The 22,488-nt window shown below is 43.5% G+C and overlaps 1 protein-coding gene across 2 annotated transcripts in view; it reads left to right on the top strand.

The window, feature by feature from the left end:
- The first annotated feature begins 211 nt into the window (after positions 1-211).
- Positions 212-22,488, top strand: part of phf21b (PHD finger protein 21B) — a 90,458-nt gene continuing 68,181 nt past the window's right edge. Inside the window, exon 1 of one of the 2 annotated variants that reach the window (XM_085436371.1) lies at positions 212-680. In XM_085436371.1, coding sequence (XP_085292497.1) covers positions 627-680 — 54 coding nt within the window. In that variant the 5' untranslated portion in view covers positions 212-626. Of the gene's footprint in view, positions 681-720; positions 1,035-22,488 lie in introns of those variants that run through there. The other variant, XM_085436370.1, reaches the window with a different exon arrangement.

The raw sequence follows: 22,488 nt of genomic DNA, 5'->3' as shown, positions 1-22,488 counted from the left end.
TGAATGTGAAAAGCTCAGTGTAATTCACACATTGACCAGCTTTTATTTATCTTTTCTTTTAACTAGACCTCTCTGAACCATCAGAGTGTGACTAGGTGCCGTTTTATTGCGACCAAAGGGGTAAAAACACGACTTTTAATCATAAAACCTGACTGTAACTACCCCCCCGCTCACTGCGCATGCGCAGTGAAGCAGGGAGGAGGGGGTCTGCTCTCGCTGCTCCATCCGGGAACTTCAGAATTACCATTGACAGCCGAAGCGCAACTTTTCCCCAGGCAAAGTGAAATCAAGCCGCGGACTCGGACAAAATATAGTCCCCGTTTTTCAACTTAAAATTAGCGAAAGAAAAGCGACCCGGCTGCCCGGTCAGACCCGTCGACGCTCGGTGGTCTTCTGGAGAGGAGCCGTGCGAAGCCCGAGCTCTTCCCGCCGGGTTTGGAGCACTTTTGAAGACGGGCGGAAAGTGGGTGATGAGTCCTGGGCTGTAAAAAGAAGCGAGAACTTGCTTTGCAGCCCGAGTAGTTCTTCTTTCAATTGTTATTGTCGCTTAAAAAAATCTTTAAAATCACTCAAACTTGGTCTCGGCCGCGTCGAAAGTGGGAGAAAAGTGCTTTCCTGGTCGGAACATGGAACTACAAGGCCTGCAAGAGGCGCTGAAAGTAGAGATCCAATGTCATCAGGTAAACGAAACATCGTGTTGTTCTCGCCTTCAGTGGCGTTCCGAGCAGCGGGCTCAGAGCTGCTCACTCCCGGGGAGCAACTCTGCGACATCTCGCTGCTTAAAATGTCCGCCGGCGGCCGTTTCCCGGTCCCGCTGACCGAGGGCACTTTGGGCAGCACTTTGTCTGATTGCCGTGGCTGTTTTTCTGCGAGCAACAAGAATGTGGAGCGGTGATAATGCGGTGCTGCTGCTGGTGCTGTGTGGCGATCAGGACGCGACCTGAATATTTATGAAGAGGTGCAAAGAGTGCGGCTTTGTTAACTTGAGGCACTTTTTCCTGCATGTAGTGGCGCAGATGAAGCGGCAGCCGCAGGTAATTATGGCCGGACTGTGTGAGAAACTTTATCGGCTTAAACCCGCTCTGCGTGAAGTTTCCCCGCTGGGTGGGGGTCTCTGAAGGGCATACCGGGGCCGCTTCTCTGCCCCGCTCTGCGGGCTGGAAGTGGCTCCTGCTCGGCCTCTCAAAGTTGTGTAATGTTGGGGGAATTTTAGCGTCCATTTTGAGTTGGTCGACATGTTTCTGGAGAGCGGGGATGAGAGCGGAGCGGCTCGGCGGACAGATGGAGGAGCTGTGCCGGACTTTGAGTACCTCACACAGCTCTCAGAACCATCATGGAGTAGTTTAATTTCAGCGTATTTGACACGGTTTACTCTGCTGCTGTTAGTCCCTCTTGGTCACATGACCTCAGAGGGTGCCTTTGATTCGCTTTCACTTTTCTTTAATACTCGGTCTTTATGTGGAGGTGGCGGATGTTTGGTTAACTTTGAGGCGGATGCTGCGGAGCGTGGAGCCGGGCTGGATGGTGTTCAGCACCGCGGACAGCTCCTCGGAGCTCCTCCGCGGCGCTGCACCGCCCCGCCGGCCGGTCCCAGCCCGGCAGCAGCGCACCCAACTTCCCCCTCATTTATCAGAGGAAGAAGAAGGAGCTGCTCTCCATCCGTGCACTCTTTCTCTTCTGTTTGTGTCTCACTTTATTTCCTACACAGTGCAGCTTCCTCAGCTCCTGATTGGCTGCTGGTAAACTTTAACTAATCCATCTTCTTCTTCTTTAGTTTGGTAGTGGAAGCTTCCATTTTGAGAGGAAAAAAGGGGGGGGGGGGTTACTACCTCCTGCCCCCCTCCTACTCCTCCTTTTCCTCTTCCTCCCCCTCCTCTAGCTGAAGAGGAAAAAAAGTCTGCAGAGTTTCAGGCAGGAGGAGGAGGTGGTGGAGTAAAGGGGGGATGGGCCCCATTCATGCCTAACATTACCATTTTGATTGCTTTGATGCTGTTTTTGGTGTGGAGGAGCAGGGGGAGGGGAGGCAGCGACAGAAAGCTCAGTCAGCACGGCACACCGATGTTTTTAATTACCACGCTCCTCTTTCTCTCTTTTTAGTGACCTTTATGTTTCCTCCTTAAAACACAGCGGCCTTCAATCCTCCATGCACACGTCTAAACACATTTATCTACATTTACAGAAATAACATGAACTCACAGCCGAGCAGGAGGGTGGGGGTTAGAGAGGTAAAAGGAAAAGCCCTGGAGGTCATTTCAGGGTCGTGGTTTGAGGCCTAAAGGTGGATGTTTGTGAGGAGCGTCGGAGGAAAGGCTTCGATATCCACAAATATTTGAAGCAAAAATTTGAGAGAACTTTCTCCACGGCGCCCCAGAACCAGCTTTAATGTGTTTGATGAAGGCATGTCACAGTTTACCTTCAAAGTGCAAACATTCAGAGCTCTTTATTTATTATTACAGCATTTTTGAGCCCTCATAACTTCATATCTACACCAAAAAAAAATAACAACACATTTTTAAGATCAGTTTTATCCCACTGTGAGAGTTTCCATCTGAAGAACTGTGACCTTCAGTGAGGATCCATCACAGTCTGAATAAACTGCAGTTTGATCTGTGACATGGAGGAGCAGAAACCAACACTGGTGTTTGATCTGTTTCCTTCACAAAGTGCATTCTGGGTAAGTTTTGAAGGCTGGTATCAGCATGTAGGACGGTGGAGGTGTCTGTGAGGCACCTGAATGCTCTACTTTCACCTACATGTGATGCCAGGATCATCTTCAAGTTGTGATTTATTTGCTATACTTAATGTTTAACACTCACGATTAAAGTTTAGGGCTGTAACATGATGTGGTAGTAAATTGTGCATATGATATTGATTAAACAGCTTCAGGTCCTGAAAAAGTTCTTTAAAAGCCTTGAAGGGGGGACTGGAAGGGCCTGGATCACAGACTGAGCAGGTGCAGCTGATGTTTGAAGAAGGATGAGGTGTGATGGAGCCGAGAGCTGTTTTTGTGTTTGGAAGTGTTGTTTCTGGTATTTCAGGCAGATATCGTTTACACAATCCCTCAGAGGCCTTTAGCACAGCGGTCTCCAACCTTTTTTGCGCCACGGACCGGTTTATGCCCGACAATATTTTCACGGACCGGCCTTTAAGGTGTCGCGGATAAATACAACAAATAAAACTAGTACTGGTACCGAAAAAAAGAAAATTTATTCATAACACACGTGAAAAGACCCAGGAAAACCGAGTTAACGATAAAAACGATAACGAAATAACGCTGAAAACCGATAAAACCCCTGAAAACTATACATTTCACATCTGAGCTTCAACTCTTGCGGCCCGGTACCAAACGACTCACGGACCGGTACCAGTCCGAGGCCCGGGGGTTGGGGACCGCTGCTCTAGCACATCCTGTCGTCTGGTCCCCTATAAAGGCAGCTTTAGCTCGCTTCACATTCATCTATTCATTTAGTTTATTCAGCTGATTTAGAATTAAAGTTCAAGGAAATCTGATTAGTTTCTTCTTTTTCTTTTAAAGTTTGGAGAAGTCTCAGTTTTCCAAAGTCTGATCTCAGTCTTGGCCAAAGTAACTGTGGTTATGATCATGCAAGTTAGTACAAAAGCACCTCTATAGTCAACAGGAAGTTAAGAGTAGAGAGCATTAAAAGAAAATGCATCTGTAATTATAGTTTCATATGAAATCATTTTTTAAATCATCATTAAATCTTTTTTATCATTTATTCTCAGTAATAAAAAAAGGATCCATGTTGAACCTCCAGTGGTTTCGTGCCCCATCAGTGGGGCCCAGGCCCACAGTTTTAGACCCGCTCAGTGATTTTATTTGTATGAAACGTTTCTTCTTTAAGTTCATTTCGAAATTGGGATGATGTAAACGCTCAGGTCTCTGCTGTTTTGAATTTTCTTAAAGGTCGGGCTGGTTTCAGGCGTGTTCCTCACCTTGCGTAGAAGCAGGTGGAGCTCGCTCAGGTGTCTGAAGGTAAATCTGTGTGTCTGTGGATGTGGAGCTCAGGTGAGCACAGACTGATGACAATAGACGTGGCGTGATCTGTGACAGCAGGGCTGGATGTCTGTAGAACCTCTTTAAATCAGTCCAGCTGAATGCTTTCACACACATTAAAGATCCAGCACCAGATGATGCTCGACAGGTATGATTCCATGTACCCAATCCTCATCATGTTTATCACACACAGTGGGTTACTTCTCACATTCACATCTTGAAAGTTTAATACTGAACATTAAGTGTATCTCTAGTGTTTAGTTGTGGTGCATTGACATAGGCTGATGATGGCCTTACATTAGTGTGCGCTGTGTGTTGATGGCGAGTGAGAAAAGAACAAAAAAATAAAACCAAACAATAAAACCGTAAAGTCAGGGAGGCGCACTGACTGCAGGATCTTTGATTTGATTGGTCGCTAGGCAATGTGTATACCTGTTGATCTCTTATCTGGAGCAGGTTAAGTCTGCAGCTTAATGTTGCCATGGCGATGTACCTTGCAAGGAAGTGAATCACCTGCTTAGTTTTTGATTTATTTATTTTTTTCATAAATAAATTGAAGCAGAAAAGGTGAAAGTGGTGCTGTGAGTGTGAGCGTCTCTCCTCGGCTGACGTGCCCACCTTTCACCTGGCTGGTGCTGGAAAGAAAATGACTTCACTGATTCGTTGCCGCTCTGCTTGCTCCCTGTTGCGTCATGGCGGTCTCGTCAGGCGGAGCCCATCAGACGTGTGTTTTTAATGTTTGTCCCATTTCTGTGCTGGAAGTGAAACAAAGACCACACCAAAGCCATCATCTGTAACCATGGTTACATCTCACTTTAACCGTGTGCGAGCGTCATTAAGGCTTTTTTAAAAGTTTCACATGGCTGCAGCTGCACAGATATATGTATGTGATGAAGAGGGGGGCGAGGAAGGCTGCTTTCATCGAAATGTGTTTGTGTGAATGCAGCCCTCTGATTGGCTACTGCTGGATGGTGTGCTTTTTAAAGGTGATGGGTGACGCTGGAATGACCTCATGTTGATCAGTGAGGTTAGAGGACATCACTGAAGCATCAACTGTTCCTCTGACGTTCAGCAGAGGCAGCAGTGAGTCAGTCCCACAGATGCCCAGGGTTAAAACCTTACAGCGGAAATGAACATCTTTACAACCTGACAAGCTGTCAGCTGTTTCTACTGGGTGAACTCTGTGAGGTCTCAGCCATCATCAAAAATAAGCATCCCTGACCCTCAGCCATAAGAAAATTGCATTTTGGGCCTTTGAAAATTGTTCCCCTTGAGCCTCATCAGGCTTCCAAACAGTCACAGTTTGTTTCTAAACAACACTGGACTGATTTCCCAGACATGGTTTAAGTCTGTGACGTAAACTTTTATTTTTAAAGTGGAAATCTTCCACGCGAACCTCTCCTTTAAGTGTTCAATATAGAGTTTACTAAGTTTACCTGTCGTCCTGATAGGTATTGGCTCCAATGAACCAACGCAGCAGTGGCTGAATCTTTAACATTCAAAGGCCATCCATGTTTGCAGCCTTTAGTGTAAACGTGCTTCAGAGAAATGCTGCTGAGCTGATGTTTGCATTTATAGCTGAGATAATGACGTCAGCATGTTGTCCTGGCTTGAGGTTATCTCGGCCTACACTGGAAGGATAAGACTTCTGTAGCCTCCGAGCTCGTACAACTCACTCTCAGCATCTGCAATACTCATCACCAACTTGAAGCTGCTTTTACTTATGTAGCACCAAGTCACGACTACAGTCTCCTCATGGTCTCCTCATATTGTAAAGACGACACAGTATTAGAAAAAACCCTCCAATAATCGAGCAGCACTTGGTGACTGTGGGGAGGAAGAACTACTTTTTAGCAGGAAGAGACCTCCAGTAGGAGAAGGTTCATGTCTGTAGTTCCAGTGACAATGATGTAAGCAGTATCTGTTTGTGCTGACATCATTGTCATGCGACCAGTAATGTGTTTGTGTTTGTTTTCACTAAAATGCTTCCAGAGTCGAGGTCAGCGTGGAAACAGGAAACGTCATGCAGCCTCAGGCGTGTGTCATAAGGTTTCGAGTGAGATTTGACGACTCTAAATGAAGCAGGCGGGCAGATGAGGTGCTTAAACTTCACAGAATAAAAAATGATCATTTATTTAACTTTGTACACTGTGATCGCTGCTGAGCCTCCAGGATTCTGATAACTCTAAAACAGGACAGTGTTATTTAGCAGGAGTGATCACCTCCTGCTCCATAACCACGAGAAGAGCTGAAATCTAAAGGTCGCCAGCTTTTTGTTTTGTTTTGTGCTTTTTGGTGTATCCTGGTTCATGTTTGTGATGCATGCTGAAGTCATTTCTGCTGCTTTTTAAAGTAGATTTCAGCAGAAAATCAACCCTGACCGTCTGCTTGTGTGAGCTGCTGCTGCACACTCTCTGCTCTCTCCTCCAGCTGTGAGCAGCTGCTCTGTTTGCTTTGTGTGCCGCTCTGTGGGACGGCAGTCACTGTGTTTACTCGCTCATACGAAACCAGGTTACTCAGAAATCGGTCATCATGCGCTGTAGTAACCTGGTTTGTGAAGAGCAGGTGTGTGCATGCAGGAGCGTCTCAGTAATCCGGAGTGTGTTAGTGCTACGCTCAGATTAAACTTGTGGATACAAACGTGCAGCTTTCATGTCAGCTGAGTTTTGTCTCTCAAGGACTCTTTGGGGCTTTGAATCTCAGTTCTGTAATAAACAGTCAGGTTATATATATATGCAACTTTTTTTTTTTCATCACTTCCACTAAAAATGTTTAAAAACAAAAAAAAAGAGAAGGGTTTTTGACATTAAGCAGCTCCCAGTGTATGTAAAGATCAAGTTTTTACTGTCCATACTGGTACTAGTAAGACTACTAAAGTGTGTCAAGTATATTTACCCAAGTATTGCATTTAAGTCCTCAGATCAGCAGCTGTTCATACAAGTTACTAATTAAAAGTAAGATTTTACAAGCAAAGCAAATGAGGAGGTATTAAAAAACCAACAACAGGCAGTCAGCCGAGAAGAATTTATTTACCAAGTACTCAGAACAACAGGAGGACTCATCGCCTTCAGTGTAGTTCTGTCACCCACCCAAAGGCCTTTATGATCCAGTCTAAACTCTGGTTTACTGTCTAATTACAAGATTACACTGATTAATCTGTAAATAAGCAACATATGGACATAAAATGGAAATAATAAGAGCATAAAGGCAGATTTGGCCCCGGGGGGTGTCTAAGATCAGATAAGAAATCAGGCCCACCTGCTGTGGAGTCTGTTCTTTGCTCATTTTTCATTGAAATCAGTGAAAATCAGCTGAGACTTTTGGAGCTGGTTAGTGAGGCAGTGGTGGGGTGATTAGAGCCATGAGACGTGGCTGAAGGTGGGGAAATAGTGATGGGGTAAATACAGAGAGGCAGGTGTTAAAAACTGCCTGCTTACCTCAGAAACAGTTTACAGCCGTTTAAAGACTCTGCCTCCTTGGTATTCACTTATTTCAGTTTTGCACATAGATTAGTCAGTGAGGGTCAGAGGTCAGCCTGGTATACTGAGTCAGACTTCAGCTCTGCTCATTAGCTGGACATTAGCGTGGGCCAGAGGCGGGCCATGACGTCCGTCCATCCATCCGGATTTCAGGGAGCGGTACCCTCCATTTTTCCTCATCGTGGTTGTACCAGCGAGCAGGAGATCTTTCCCAGCATCTGAAAACAAACTCGGGGGTCTAATCCCTCAGCGGCTCATTACCAGCTTCTGCAGGGCTGATTAAGCCGTGTAAAGGTTTAGGGATTTCTGCTGGACTAACCGTGGTTTAACAAAGCAGACTGGTGTAAAGGACAGGCTTTTCTCTGTTGAGGCCAATCTATAGTTTTTTTTTTTGTTTTTAATAACTTTGCCCTCCTTTCTTTTTGCTTGTACGTCTTAGGAAACCTTGATTGGATAATTACCTTCACGGCCTCGATGTGCAGCGGTACAAAAAAGCAGCACATTCTTAAAATGTAAAAGTACTTTACTTGAAATGTTCCCTTCTTTATTATACAGAAGTAAATATAATAGTTTTTGGTGCGCTGCATTGATCTGCCAGCAGGTGATGATCTTAAAAATACAAACAAAGGATTATGAGGGATTAAACGCTTACTCGATTCCCCTAAAATATCAGCCAGGTCCTCCGTTTAAAGCCCAACTCAGCCCAAAGCTCACGTCTCAGTTACCCCCTCACTTTTCCTCCTGATGTGTCCTCTCCACACTGACACCTTTAGGCCCTCCTTCTTCTGCTTCTTCTGCTCAAACACTCTAAACCCGGTGATGTATTTCAGACTGAGCACCTCAGCAGGAAGTGCTTCAGTCTGATGTTCCAATGCAGGATGCTAACTTATCTGTCAGTATGATCGGGAGCGTCCGGGCTGGAGACCTGTCCAGGGTACCTTGGTGCATGCTGGGACACACCTGGGTCCCATCACCTTGAACAGGTTAGAGAAAACTAAGGAGCCGATTTCACAGGCATGGCTACCACAGAGAGCATCTCACTTTTAGAGAGAGGGACAGGAAGTGACTGACAGCTCTGTTTTTCAATCAGACAGCTGCAGCCAATCACGATAATCACAATGATGACTATTTTGGCTGTCACAGGTTTCCAGAATCCAGACCTCAGATCTTCAGTTTGTTATTGCAGCAGATGAATTAAAACCACTGCTCTGTTTTTCATCTTATGCTTAAAACTCCCACTGTGTTCTGTTTCTTCTCGGAACGTCATTAGCTTTTCATTGGACTGTAAACTTAGGGACGCATCACGAGTTCCCATTTTCAACCTTGTGATTTTAGATCTGATTTTGTGCCACAAACAATCCAAAACTCGTCTTTCAAAAAAACCAAAAAAACAGTAGCAATTCTGTTTGCTGTGGACGCCATCTAGACTGAATTTGCACATTTCATGGTTAAGCCTACAGATTGAATTATTTGTCCTGAAGCTGAAAAAATGGACCGCTTACTCTCTCTGTCTATAGTTAAAGCTGAGCGTTCAAGAAATCCTTTGAGAATTCATAAAGGTTTGACCATCCACAACTCCATGAAGCATTGGTGATACATCCTTGGAAATCTTTTAATTATCCACAGCTGTCACCTTTGACTCTGGGAACATGTGATGGAGATTTTTGATGAGGTGTGAATAAGAGGTGTATTTATACAAAGTTCAAAGGTTCTTGAGGAGTCTGGGCTGCTGAAAGGTCCATAAAACCTTTAAAAAAAAAAAAATTTCATCCATTGAGCGAACAAACTGAACATCTGTGAGTTTCAAACTAACGGTCAGAGAAAATAAGATACTTAGAGTCAGATCTTGTGAAGGTCATTTTGATTAGATTGAACAGTGAACTTCAAAAATCCAGTCCTAATGGAAACCATAGTAGACCCAATCTCCACCTTCCTTATTTGAGTTTCTGAAACTTATGACAATTGAGGAGGACTCGGTACTTCATGTTTGTCATGAAGTTTTCAAACATCCAGGACTTTTTGTCCCTGTTAGCTTTAATAGCAGGTAAAATGTGTCTCAGAAGCACCCGACAAATTACTTTGTGATGCAGCAAATATTGGTGCTTCTCATGCTCTTATTTTGAAGTTTTAAAAGGCATCATTGATTATGTGGACACTTCCTTTAGCTAAGCTCTTTCTGTTTGATCTGTGCTCATATAATTTGTGGTTTTGCAGCTTTAAATCCTCATAGTTGACTTTTGAGACGTGTGTGTGTGTGTGTATTCAGGCTGATAGGATAACAACCAAAGGGCATCCACATATCAGCCTCACGAAGCAGCAGATCCCTGTTGAGTCTCAGAGGAGCGTAAATCTGCTCTCGTTTGTCCCCGTGCTGTCGCAGCGGCAAATTGTCCCCTTTTTTGTTTGCAGACTCGTTTTAATCATTCCTGGAAGGCACGCTCGGCTTTAATTAAGAGCAACATGGCAGGAAAGCCTGTGATGACTCCTCCAGAGGGAGGGCAGGGCTGTTCTTTACCCGGGTGTATCACATACCTTCAGACGGGACCGGGGCCGCCAGCTTTGTTTTGATTAATTCTGCTTCAGAAAGTGGAGATCGGCCGGTTTGTGCGGCGTCTTTTCGGCCGCATTACCTTCATTAAGTCCTGAAAAGAAGACAAGATGGAATTCAGGAAATTGGGGCGGCCTTTCAAGGAGCCGGCTTACAGTTTAGGGAAAGATGGAAATCAGTTTTTCTTTCATTCAAATCACTACAAAGCTCTCCACTTCCTGCACACGCTGTCCATTTTAGACAGGTTTACTTCATGCTTATTAAAACATCATCTCATAGGACCTTACAGGCTGCTTGCTATTCAACACATACTGTGATCTGACCCAAAGTCTGTAATTATTCATGGAATTACAAACATGTCAAATAGAAATACTGTAATGTCTTGCAAGGGAATACTTTTTTATCTGCTGCACAAAATAAAATAACCACAAATTATTTCTCACAAGGTGAAATTAAAACTTGACTTCCTTTTTGATCACAGGTGTTATTAATGGCAGGTATTTCAGTGCTTTTGTCTGAGGAGCCGTGTGCGGCTGGTAAACAGGTTGCAGATCACCTGCTGCAGGCGCTCGGCCCTCCATCCGAGTGACAGCTCCTTATTACAGAGCAGCAAACAGCGATTTCCAGAGAAAAGTGCTGATGCGGCGGGAGGCGAGAGGCTGCGATGAATTAACCCGTGTTGACTGCCGCGCTGCTGTTTCCCTCGCCACAGCACTCTGTCATCTCTCTGCATGCGGTGGCAGGACGTAATGGAAAGATGTTTTCTTTTCTCATGACTCGCACTGTAAAACCAAAACACACATCTGAGCTCTTTTGGTTTTACAGGTGGTGCACACATGAAAGCAGGCTCTCATGGACCACGTTAGAATCTCAGCTTCATGCATGTGGAGCTGTTACAGGTAGCATGCAGACCTGTCTGAAGGGCCAGCTTTTTAAACCAGGTCTGAGCTCGGTGGCCGGATTCACTGGCCTCTTTCTCCCTGATTTATGTTCGAGGACTCAGAGTCTCTCTGACTTTGACTGGTATTAAATGCTTTATGGTGAATTACACCCTGACAACAGTTCACCCAGACTTTTGCTCTTTTTCTGTCCTGCAGACGAGTTTTTGTTGTTTACTGTGAGGTGAACTCTTTCTGCCTCCTGAGTGACCCTCAGTAACCTTGAATCTGTAGATTCAGAAAGTCCATCTTTCTGTAGCTTTATTTGTTGTTTGGAGCTGAACGGAGAGGAAATCGTAATGAGGGGAAAGTTTGGATAAACTGGGAGGGATCGATATGAGTGCTGAGCATGAGGTGAGTGCTCCATGCTGTACTGTAGCTGTATGAAGTGTGTGCACTCTGCAGGAGAAGGAAGCTACTGTTGCCTGCTTTTTCCTGTTGTGTGATGAGAGTGCGAGTGGCCGGAGCGGAGACGTGCCCATCGATCGTCCGAAAATATCCGATTCTATCAAAACTATTTCAGAGTTTTAAGCCTGCTGCTGAGATATGAAAAACATCTTCCACGTTAAGCTGTTCTACTGCGAGACATGGTGGAAGTGAATCCAAGAAACTGTCACTGTTTCTCGATCTGGCTTCTTTGATCCAATCAGATGGAGCAGATTGCAGCCGTGTTTTTTCCTCTGTGAAAAAATGCAGTATTTGTGTTTCATCATGCAACCGATCGATTACTTTACTACAACAACAACAACAACAAATGCAGTGATTTCTAGTTTACAGAGCTGGAGGAAATCATAGATGGATCCTTTCTTATCATTATAATCAGTTGCTTGTGGGACTTTTCTTGCAAATATACTTCTTATATATACAGTTTTCTCAAAAGTGCATGTCCTGCATTATTAACCATTAAATTTGTAATGAAAGGTTACACCACCATAATTTCATTGCACATGTACAATGACAATAAAGGGTTATTTTGTTGTATTATATCTTTTTCTAGCCATTCTGATGATTTGGCTGATTTTTATTGCACTGCCAGTGTGAAGATGGAGATCCTTCAGGTTTAAGCGGCTACCATCCTCTCCTGTTAAGGAAACTCTAGCTCCTGTCTGTTAGCATGTATTCTCTGAGCTCCCACTCAGTGTCAGGAACAATCAAAACTACAGCGGTCTTAAAAGTGCTGAATGATTTTATCGATAAAACAATCAACAAGCAGTGGCATGTGGCCTTTTTTTAAGGCATCTCACAGAGTGGATCCTGCAGCTGTAAAGCACAGACTTGGTTTGGGAATGATTTATCGGGCAGATGTCAGTGTGTACAGACAGAATGAATCACTTCCAGCTTGTTTAATGTAACTGAAGGCGTTCCCCAGGGTTCAGTACTGGGGCTGCTACTGTTTGTTTTATATATGAACAGTCTGAGACTCTTACAGACCTTATAGCTCTTAGCCAGCAAGGTATGTGGTGTGTTCAGGTCAGATGTCATTTTGTAGACTCGGCTGTGCTGTTCTTATTTATAGAGCAGGTGAATCTTCAGTCTGCTAGCGGCTGATGTGGTCGAATGTATCTGAAATGCTGAAGAAGTGATGGGAGCACACATCCTTCAGAAGTGTGTGAATATTTGTTTGATATTATTTGAACTTTTCTGGTGACTAAGATCATGATCTAACTATACTTTTAAATAAAAGGATCATTTTTTTCACTTTTTCCATCTTTTTTTTTTTTTTTTAAAGGAAGAGTTTTATTAGTATAACAATATGACGTTATGTTAACACAAGGTCTCTTTATGCTTTAAAATATTTATTTTCTGGCATTTTCACATTTTATCTGAGTTTGTTGCCTTTTCAAATGATACTGTGACTTCCATTAAGCTAAATTTAGACACAGTTAGATCACAGGATTTAAATAGTTCTCTGCCACAGTAAAGTTGAACATTAATAAAAGTTTACATGCTCATAATCAGTGTAAACACATTATTAAACGTGGTGATTTTTCTCTTCTTCTGTGGTGACTTTTGAAGGTGGCGGGTGGAGATGTCCCTCAGCTCTGTCAGTCGGCCTTTGGGAATCCAGAGAGTCGTGCACTGAGGCGCCACGGAGCTCTGATTATCAGGCTCAGAAAACCGTGAAAATCACTGTAATAATTCAGAAATTGCCTCCCCGCGTCGCGCTGCGAGCCTCTTCTTCTGTTTTGAGGATTTGTGTTTGTGTAGCGGAGACAAAGCGGCAGCAGCTCTGTAATCTGCTCGTTTGTTTATGAGCGAGCTCTGCTGGCCTTTGTGGTGGCGGCACTTTCAGCCCCGAATCATTGCTCGATTTCACGCCGCTCTGAAATTAACTGTTGCAGCTTCGACGTGAAATATCACCCATATGTACCTGCTTCAGGAGGTCAGAGAGGTAAATCTGGCTTAACAAACATACACCTGTGCTTTTTTTTTTTTTTTTTTTATGAGGGTAAGAGGTTCACAGCAGGCCTTACAGCTATGACAACATCCGTTAAATAAAATCAATGCACTTGGCTTGTATTTTAAAATGCAGACTTTTGTTTGGAAATAAAAGTCATGTTTTTTGCAAAATGACACCAAAGTCTTCATCAGTGGTGCTGCATGGTAATGCAAAGCTGTCAGCCAACCAGTGGACACCTTAGCTTTATAAATATGTTTCATGTTTACCTGTTTGATCCCTGCAGCAGGCATTTATCCATCAGCAAGTGTCTGTGAAGACTTTGGAGCTGCGTTTCAGGCCTTAAAACGCCATCAGCACAGCGTGGATCACAGCTCAGTGTTGGGATCTTCCCTAGACTAGAAACCTGGTCAGTTTAACCCCGGTGGTAAAAGTGTCCAGGAAGACTGCAGGTCAGCTCTCATGTGTACAATAACTGCAGCGTATTTAATGAGCTATGCACAGTTTATCTTCACACCTTGAATATTTTCGTAGTATGAACGTAAAGCTGCAGGCTGATAGGGTTGCAGCTGAAGTGCAACAAAAATGTCCAGCGTGGAACTCAAAGCTCTCAAGTTTCTGCACCTGACAGGAAGTGCTGGTTCACAGGAAGTGGTTCAGGGTAAAGCGTGTGGAGAGCGTGCAGTGCCGTCGGCCTGTCTGAGGTCAGTTAATGATCTCTGTCGGGACAAAAGCCTCGCTTACTGGTTTTCCTCTCCTTTAATGAACTCCCTCACACTTCTCAGCCCTCACTATTGTGGCGTTTTATCGCCGTCCTCTGCCCTCACTTTTGTGCGTCCAGACCAGCAGATAAAAAGGTTTTATCTGAGAGGGTAAGGTAAGGTAACTTTATTTATACCTAAAGGCAAGGTAAATTTGCTTTACAGAAAAATGACAGCATTTGACATCCCTTTAAAAAGGTTAAAACTTAAAGGTTTTTATAACTCCTCTGAGTCAGACGTTCGCTCATGTGTCTGTTTGTTGTGGTCACATTCCCGTGGTTCGTATTCAGCCACTCTCTTCCTCCCACTCGCGTCCTCCTCGTGTTGGCCGTCCAGCTGACCGACGCGATGAATAATGTCTCTCTGAGGCGAACGATGAGGCACGAGCAGATTCCCTGACACGGGAGTGCTTTCATGCATAAGAGATCACAGTTCAGGTTTGAGTCACTGCTCGTCTGTCAGTCGGCGGACTGAGCTCGTCAGCGACTGACCTCTTCCTCTCTGCTTTCACTTTTGTGTCCTCATGACTTCCTGCCGCGAAGACAGGAAACGAGTCCCATCAGACTTCATGCTATATGATGAGAAAATCTGACTTTTCTGAAGATTTGAAAGTAACTTGCAGGTTTGAGCTCTGTTTTAAGGTTCGCTGAGACACTGGAGGCAACAATATAGAACTGAAGGTTTGGGCTTGGATCGTTTTGGGCTCTATGAGCTTTATTAGTGAATATTCAACCATTCAACAAGACAAAAGACCGTTATGATTCATTATGAGTTAATAACCAGGACCAAATTCAGTCAATTTCATGTGTATAATGCCACTTCACAACAACAGGTGATTAGACTCTACAATGTTGGAGAGAAAACTCCCCAAATAAGATAATGATGGTGGGAAGGAAGAAATTCTTCCAGCAGAAGCTCAGGACATGAAAGACAAAAATTTGATCTAGTGAAAAATTCCTGCGTTAGAGTAGCAAAAACTTCAAATATAACATGTAACAGTCTCAAAAAATAAAACTAACAGTCAAATAACGAGAACGAGAAATTTTCACAAACGAAAGGAGCTCATCCGTGTGTTTTATCGCAGGTCAGGGTTTCTAACCTTCTCTCCCATCTTATTTGAATAAATTATGAACCGCAGCTTTAAATCAGACCAACATGAAAAATGCATAAATAAATAAATCTCATTCATTGCCAATACATTTCTCTTATTAAATGTCAGCCTTCTTTACACTGATCTGCCCCGGGGCCAGCCCGAAATGTCTTAAATTCTTTTTCTTTTTTATTCTGCCGCAGTTTGGTGTCAGTTTAGCTTCACCCTACATGAATCTCTGTTAAAGTTTTAATAAAGCTACCACAATAGCCTGCTTTGTTTTAGAGAAATTACAAGCAGATATCAGAGAGCTGGACCCACTCGTCCTGCTGTTTACCCACAGACGCAACCTGCAGAGTGTGAACTCACCTTGAAAGCTGCAATTTAAAGGACTTCTTTCCACGGAGATTAGAATCAGGTCCTCGTTGAATCATTTTTCTTTCCTGTAAAGGGCACAGCATCAGGAGAGGCGACGGTATTGACTTTTTCCCTTGATAAGGTTTTCCAGTTCGGCTCGCTGTTGATAACCTGACGGCACGGCCAGGCCGGTTGAGGCCTCGGCGAGCGGCTTACCGGCTGACGCTGTGCACAGTCAGCAGCCAGGCCGGCCACAAGGCTCAGTTTATCATCAAACGCTGAGCTACATAGTGTCAGCATGCTTCATCGCACAGCAGGAAGTCAGAGAACAAGACGATGCCCAAAAACCTAAAGACAACAGAGGAAACTTTGCACCTGTGTTCATTTTTATGAACATATCATGTTCCTATTTGGTGAATATTTCACATCAAATTAAGCTTTGAGATAATGAAGCTGTGGAACAGAGACTCACCAATTGTGAGAGTGGAAGAAAAAAAAAAAGGACAAATCGAGCTGGGCACCAAAAAACATATAATCCATGCCCCAAAATGTAAAACTGAGGACCTACATATCAAATGAATCTTCAAGTAACTGAATATTCAGTCGTCAGGCTGCTCTCAAAGCTCCTGATCCAAAACGCTGCTGTGTAATGGAGAAACAGTAGAACCTGGTGGAGACGGAGTCGATCCAATCATGAGACAAATACACTTTGAAGAAATAGCTGAATGACATCAGATGACCCCGACCAGCAATCCAGCCAGTCAGAAAACACGAGACAGGAAGAGGTGGGGCCATATGATGCGCAGCAACTGAACTCTCAAAATAAGAGCGAGGTCAGATTAAAAACATGGAGGTGGTCCATGATGTGGGTATGGTAAAGTCGGGTAACAACTCACAAAGATGGCCTGGCGTGCTCGGGAGTGTCGGGAGGTTAAAAGTTAACAGGTTAACCCGAGGAAGCCTTTCAGAGGAGAGTGACTAAAGCATTTTGGACTACCCTGACTTGAAATACCGAGAAACTTCAGACTGTTTGCCCCTTTTGGGGTCTCTGTAGTTTCAACTTCCAGATGAGAACCATGTTTGTGGTTCTGTATGGATTTATTTTTGATGGAAACAGATTATATTCTGGAACCTTTTCTGGGTTGGTAGAAAACGAAGAACACGCTCTGATTGGTTTACATGGGCCAACTCTTGTTTTGATGCCACCTGTCCCAAACCTGACGGATGAACCCTCTGACACTGACTGTTGATCCTCCTCCGTGAACAGGTGGGATTGTTTGGGTCCGATGTCGCTTGGTGATTTGATCAGTTGGAGGAGAGCGTGTATGGACAGGGTTGTGGTGGTGGTGGTGGTGGTGGTGGGGGCTTCCTGTACACATCTGATTCAATTAACCCTGAGACTGACAGGATGACGGCTGCAGCAGCCTGCTGCTCCCATAACCCACTTCACCGCCGTCTGTCAGAGAGCGAGAGAGAGCTCAGTGCAGCTTCTCTGCCTCATCCTGACAGCGTTGCATCGGATTTTCATCACGTTCCTGCAGCTGCTTTTCCAAACAGCAGGAAAATGTTTGATACTTCCGTGATGCACTGCGAGGCTTGAAGTTTGGTGCCGTTCAACAATAAAGCATCAGATGAAACCTGAAAAACAGGAGAATCAGATTAAATTCAGATTAGATTTACAGTTAAAATAAAATTTTATCAGACTTAACTCGAGGTTTGATGGAGAACGGAGGCGGAGATGACGGATTACTGTGACTGACAGATGGTAGAAATGTATATACTGTTCAGCCCACATCAGGCGGGTGGTGCCAGCTCTGAGCTGAAGAGAAAGTTTCTCCTTTCAAAGGGACAACTTCAGTTTTTCAACATATATACACTACCTGCCTCGCATGGAGACTGATTTTAGCACATTTTATTTTTATGTTTTCTGTCCATCTGAAAGAACAATGCCATCCAGTAATGGACACTGGCCTCACTCTTATTTTGAAAGTTCAGTCAGTGCAAACAAGTTAGCCCCTGCCCTTCCTGTCTCATGTTTTCTGGCTCACTTGTCTGGTTGCTGATAGGTTTTCTTAACGCATCTTGGACTGCAGCTGGTGATGGATCTTCTGCCCTTTCTGATCCCCGTTGGTACTCTTGCTTCACAATTTTGGATCAACTAAAAGCTTTTCAGAGAACTTTTAGAGCAAGCTGATGATAAGGAATTACAATAGTCCTCCCTAAAAGACACAGTCTTTATGCATCCTTGTTAAAAAGGACTCTAACGTAGTGTTTTCTGATTACCCAAGGGAACCATGTATAATGTAAAAGTAATCAGCCTCCACGCACAACCCAGAGGAACTCTGTGTTTACCTGGTCAAACTAGAATCTATCAGATGATACAAATCACCGCAGGTCATTTCTTTGAATCCCCAACGATGTATTTAAGTCTCTGTAGTAAATTGTGAGGTCTGACAGGAACAGGAGAAGCACATCGTGGCCTCAGAGTGAAATCATTTCTGTTGTTGGGCATCTTTTGCTGCTGGTTTTGTGTTTGTCAAAATTTTGCTGCTCGGGTCATGACAATGATGACAAAAGAAGTGAAATGACTGTGTTTGCATCATTGCTTCTGTTTGAACATGGAGTGAAATGTGAGCTCAGAGGCGGTAAATCAGCTGGAATATGATGATAAATGTTTGTCTTTGTCTTCCTGTTTTTACCTGTCAGTAATTATTTGGCGCATGAGGAGTTGGCATCATTGTTTCTATAGGCTCTGTGTCTCGTTAGAGTGAAATACTCTGAGTGTGGGTGGCGTTGGTGGGACAGAGCAGAGCATTAAAATGCATGTGACAAACATAGACTGAATGAAATGCTGTTGGGTGGTGAACGCATGAAAGTTACTCCAGCTGGCTGAGTCGACTCGCTGGCAGCTCACCTCCACAGCAGACTGTGTGTGTGTGTGTGTGTGTGTGTGTGTGTGAGAGAGAGAGAGTGGTGGCAAACAGCTGGTGGGAAAAATTAATCCAGATGTAAGCTCAGTCGTGTAACAAGAAATAAAGTTCTATTAAGTGTCTTTCTTCCAACTTAGTCACAGAACAATAAAAATAATTCAGTTAAGTTCAGTTTTATTTTTATAGCCACAGCTGCCATCTCAGAGTGTTTTTATTTTGGAATTGAAACCAGTGACCATCTCTGGGCAGTCCAGCAAGTATAGTAGGGGTGTCCATGCTCTTTTGTAGGTGGAAATAGCTGCCGATGTGCCACTTGGGTCCAGTGCTCCTTCATTTCCTCAAATCAAACAAGCACTGAGGGTTAAAATGGTCGAGGTTCTTTCAGCTCAGTGTGGATGGTCTTTCAGGTGTTTCAGTGAATTTTAACATCCAACACCTGTGACCAAGAGGATTTATGAGGTCTAGGGAAACATTCAAATAGTTTACAGTAAGATGAAACAGGATAATGTCCTAATGACAGCAAAACCTAATCTAAAATATAACATTTCTGACACTTGGTGGGGTTGTTTGTCCGACTTTCAGGCTGAAAGCGCACTCATTAGACCCAGTTCTGAAAGGTTTTGGATAAGTTATCAGGAACAACATAACTGTCCCCTGCTGACCATAAGATTTAGGCTCTTTAAACTGTGGGGACTGACTAACTGCTGGAGCCTTTGCTGGACGTTAGAGGAACTGCAGTTTTCTAGCTTTGTTTTTCATCCCCGTAGGCCAACACGTGCTTTGAAATGATCTGATTACACCAGGAAGTACTCTGCTTATCTTACAAGCCTCAGATGTTGACGTTTCTGACGTGCAGTGGGGTTATATTTTTTGCTGTGTGAAAACTTGCTGTCTGTGTTTTGAATTGATCTAACACAGTTGAGGCATCAGAAACCATCTTTTCTGAAGATTTTAAATTCTGTTCACTGACTTTGCATGTTGTTGTTGTTGTTGTCAGTTAAAAAAAATTTAAGGTGTAAAGTCTATAAAACTGTTGCCTGGCTTTACTTTTGAAGGTGGGAGAGCAGAAACATAAGAGCTTTTTGTTTGGTCGGTCTCTTGTTGTTGTTGTTGGTGAGCAGCTCAGGCTGGGGGAAGTCAGAAAAACTTGTTCAGAGTGAACTTCTGAGCTGCCCTGGTGTTAACAGGGCTCCTCTTTAATCTTTTATTTATCTGCTGAACTAAAGAGGTCATTCTGATTGAGCAGCGTCCAAAACAAAGAAAAGTCAGTGCCTCTTACTTCCTGTTTGGACCTGCCTCTTTAACTGTAGGAGGAGAACGTTTAGAGGAAACAATTAGGAGAAGATGTAGACTGGCGTTATAATTAAACACCGCCAACACACGCCTGCTGTCACCCATCCAGCCAGCGTGGGCTCTGTCTCCATCAGCACCCTGACCCCTGATTGGCTCAGATGGCTCTGTTAAGCTGGTAATTATGGAAGGGGCAGAGGTGCCGCTGCGTGAATGATGTTAAATGACTTCTTGCCACAAATTATTAATTGTTTTACTTGAGCTTTTGAACTCAAAATGTGTGTTTACATTCATGCTTTTATACTCCTCAATGTGAGCCTCATGGATTGACCTGACAGTGAGTATTTAGAGGACGATGGGCCTGATGATGCCTTGAACACCACACTGTCTCATGATTTGGCTTCTTCATGGTGGTTTTACCTGAATAGGGCAACAATAGATACTGGTTTTCAGTCAGAGCCAGTCTATTGTTAGGTTGATGTACTGTGTGGAAAGAAGTTCAGTTCTTTTGGCGGAAATATCTCATGTAATTAAGTAAATATACTCTGATAACACTTTAATAAGTAATATAATAGAGAGTGAAATAACATAATAGCACTGCCTTTGAACACAGACCACACTATTGACATTTTAAAGACCAGGTGTGCTCAAACAAGATGAAGAAAACAGGATGAAGTCAGGTGAAGTCAACCCGAACCCTAATTTTGACCCTAGGATATCAGAATGTGTAACTTTAGGTTTCCCCAATCAGGGAACACGAACGTATTCATAATTCTGACAGACATTAAAAACTTTTCACATTTAGAAAAAGAAAAAAAAGTCTCTCCTGCCTTTCTCCAAAATATAGGGTTTAGGTTCTTACCTGTGATTTTGCAGACCTCAGAAGATTAAGATGATTTTACATAGGTGAACTTCATCACCTGATGATGGGGCACAGTGAGGCGGGGCCACCTGACACAGGTGAATCCTGATTTTAGCGCACAATTCACAATTCAATAAGTTCAAGTTTCAGTGTCATTATCTGTAGCAGTGTTTAGTTTTAATGCTGTTTGGAGATTGTATTTCTTTTTAAACAAGTGTATATTTTCCATCATTGTTTTGGTGCTTAGCAGAAACCTGACTCCATCAGAGCCTTGCTAATATGCTGCCGAAATATAACCGAATATTTATTATTTCGAGCTGTGACAGCAGAGACTTTCAGACCTTAACAAAGTTGTGTTTCCAAACATTAACCACGGCCGACGTCTTCATTGGCGCGTGAGGATGCAGATCGGCGGCGTTTGTCTCTGGCTCGTCTTTGTCTTTGTGAGAAAGCGAGCAGAGCAAAGAGAGGAATGTTTTTGTCTCTCTGCAGCAGCTGGTTCCTTCTCAGCGCCGGCTGTCCAGGCCTCATTCAGTGCTCTCTGATTAGGTTTTTGTTGCGTGTGTGTGTGTGTGTGTGTGTGTGTGTGTGTGTGTGTGTAAGTGGTTCATTTGTCAAAGCTTTTTTAGGAACAAACAATGGGCTCAGTGAGCCAGCTAAACAGACATCACCAGAAAGAGGTCAATTATAGTAAAGGACTAAAAAAATAGAAACGTGAATGTTGGTCTGATTAGTCTTTGTTATGGAAACCGTTTCATAACTCGTCTCCTGCCGGCTCTGATTGTACGTCTGACATCTCTGAAGATTTAAACCATTTCACTCGCAGCTTCATGAGATGGAGAGGGAAAAAAAAGGGAACATTGAGTCGTGATGGAGCTGCCGTTTTCCTCCAGCTGCCTCAAAACAAACCGAATAGAAAACTCACAACTTGCAGAAAACAATTTCCTGCAGTTTTCCCCCCATTTAGACCTGAACTATGTGTGGGAGTGGCCGTATTTCCTAGAGCTCACTTACATACTCCTTTTAGGCCAGCATCCCACAATGCCCTGCTTTTTTTTTTTTTTTTTTTTTTTTAATGCATTATTGAGTCTAGTAGCTTGCTTAAAAAGGGGGTAGAGACCTCGCCATAAAAGGAAGTAGGACTCTGCATTCAGCCAGGGTTACTTCAAAGCCCCTTTGAAAAATTGATCAGGTGGGGTTGTAGCTAAAGTAGATCTCAGGCTGCGGCCTTTTCATCAGGTTAACAACACAAAACACAACCAGGAAGAAGAAGAAAAGGAACTTATTTATGTGCATGAAAGAGAAGAAAGCTGCTGAGAATTCCTCTGTCGCTACTCATTTGAAAGATCACATCTCTCTTGTTTTTTTTTCTCAAGGCTTTGATCCTCAGATTAATCATCTGCAGTATTTAAAAACAAGAAAAGAGGATCAGAGCAAATGGAGCCAAACTGGATCCAGGGAGCATAAATTACTCTTATTGATTATCATGTTTAGTTGACCCAAAATAATGGAGATAGGCAGGAAGGTGAAGGTTTAACATATTATAACTGCTTATAACAAAAAATGAAAAATAAGACCAAAGAAACAAATTCAAAACACAAGGAGCCAGCAGGAGAACCCGGAGACGCCTACAAACAAAAGGAAGCAGAAACATTGACCTGATGAGGCCTGGAAGAAGAATAAAGCTCGGGTAATAATAATAATTCAAACCTTGCTGCACGTCACAGATTTCAGTTTCTATGCTCGTTCGCATTTGACTTTTTGAATTGACCTAATTATGTTTTCCAAACATTAACTCACAGTGCAGGAGTGATAATAAG

The sequence above is a fragment of the Copadichromis virginalis genome, linkage group LG17 (genome assembly GCF_057382275.1).
Source record: "Copadichromis virginalis isolate Kocher_CV1m ecotype Utaka linkage group LG17, C_Virginalis_male_GT1.1, whole genome shotgun sequence".
NCBI lineage: Eukaryota > Metazoa > Chordata > Actinopteri > Cichliformes > Cichlidae > Copadichromis > Copadichromis virginalis.
This window is presented reverse-complemented; position numbering and strand designations above follow the sequence as displayed.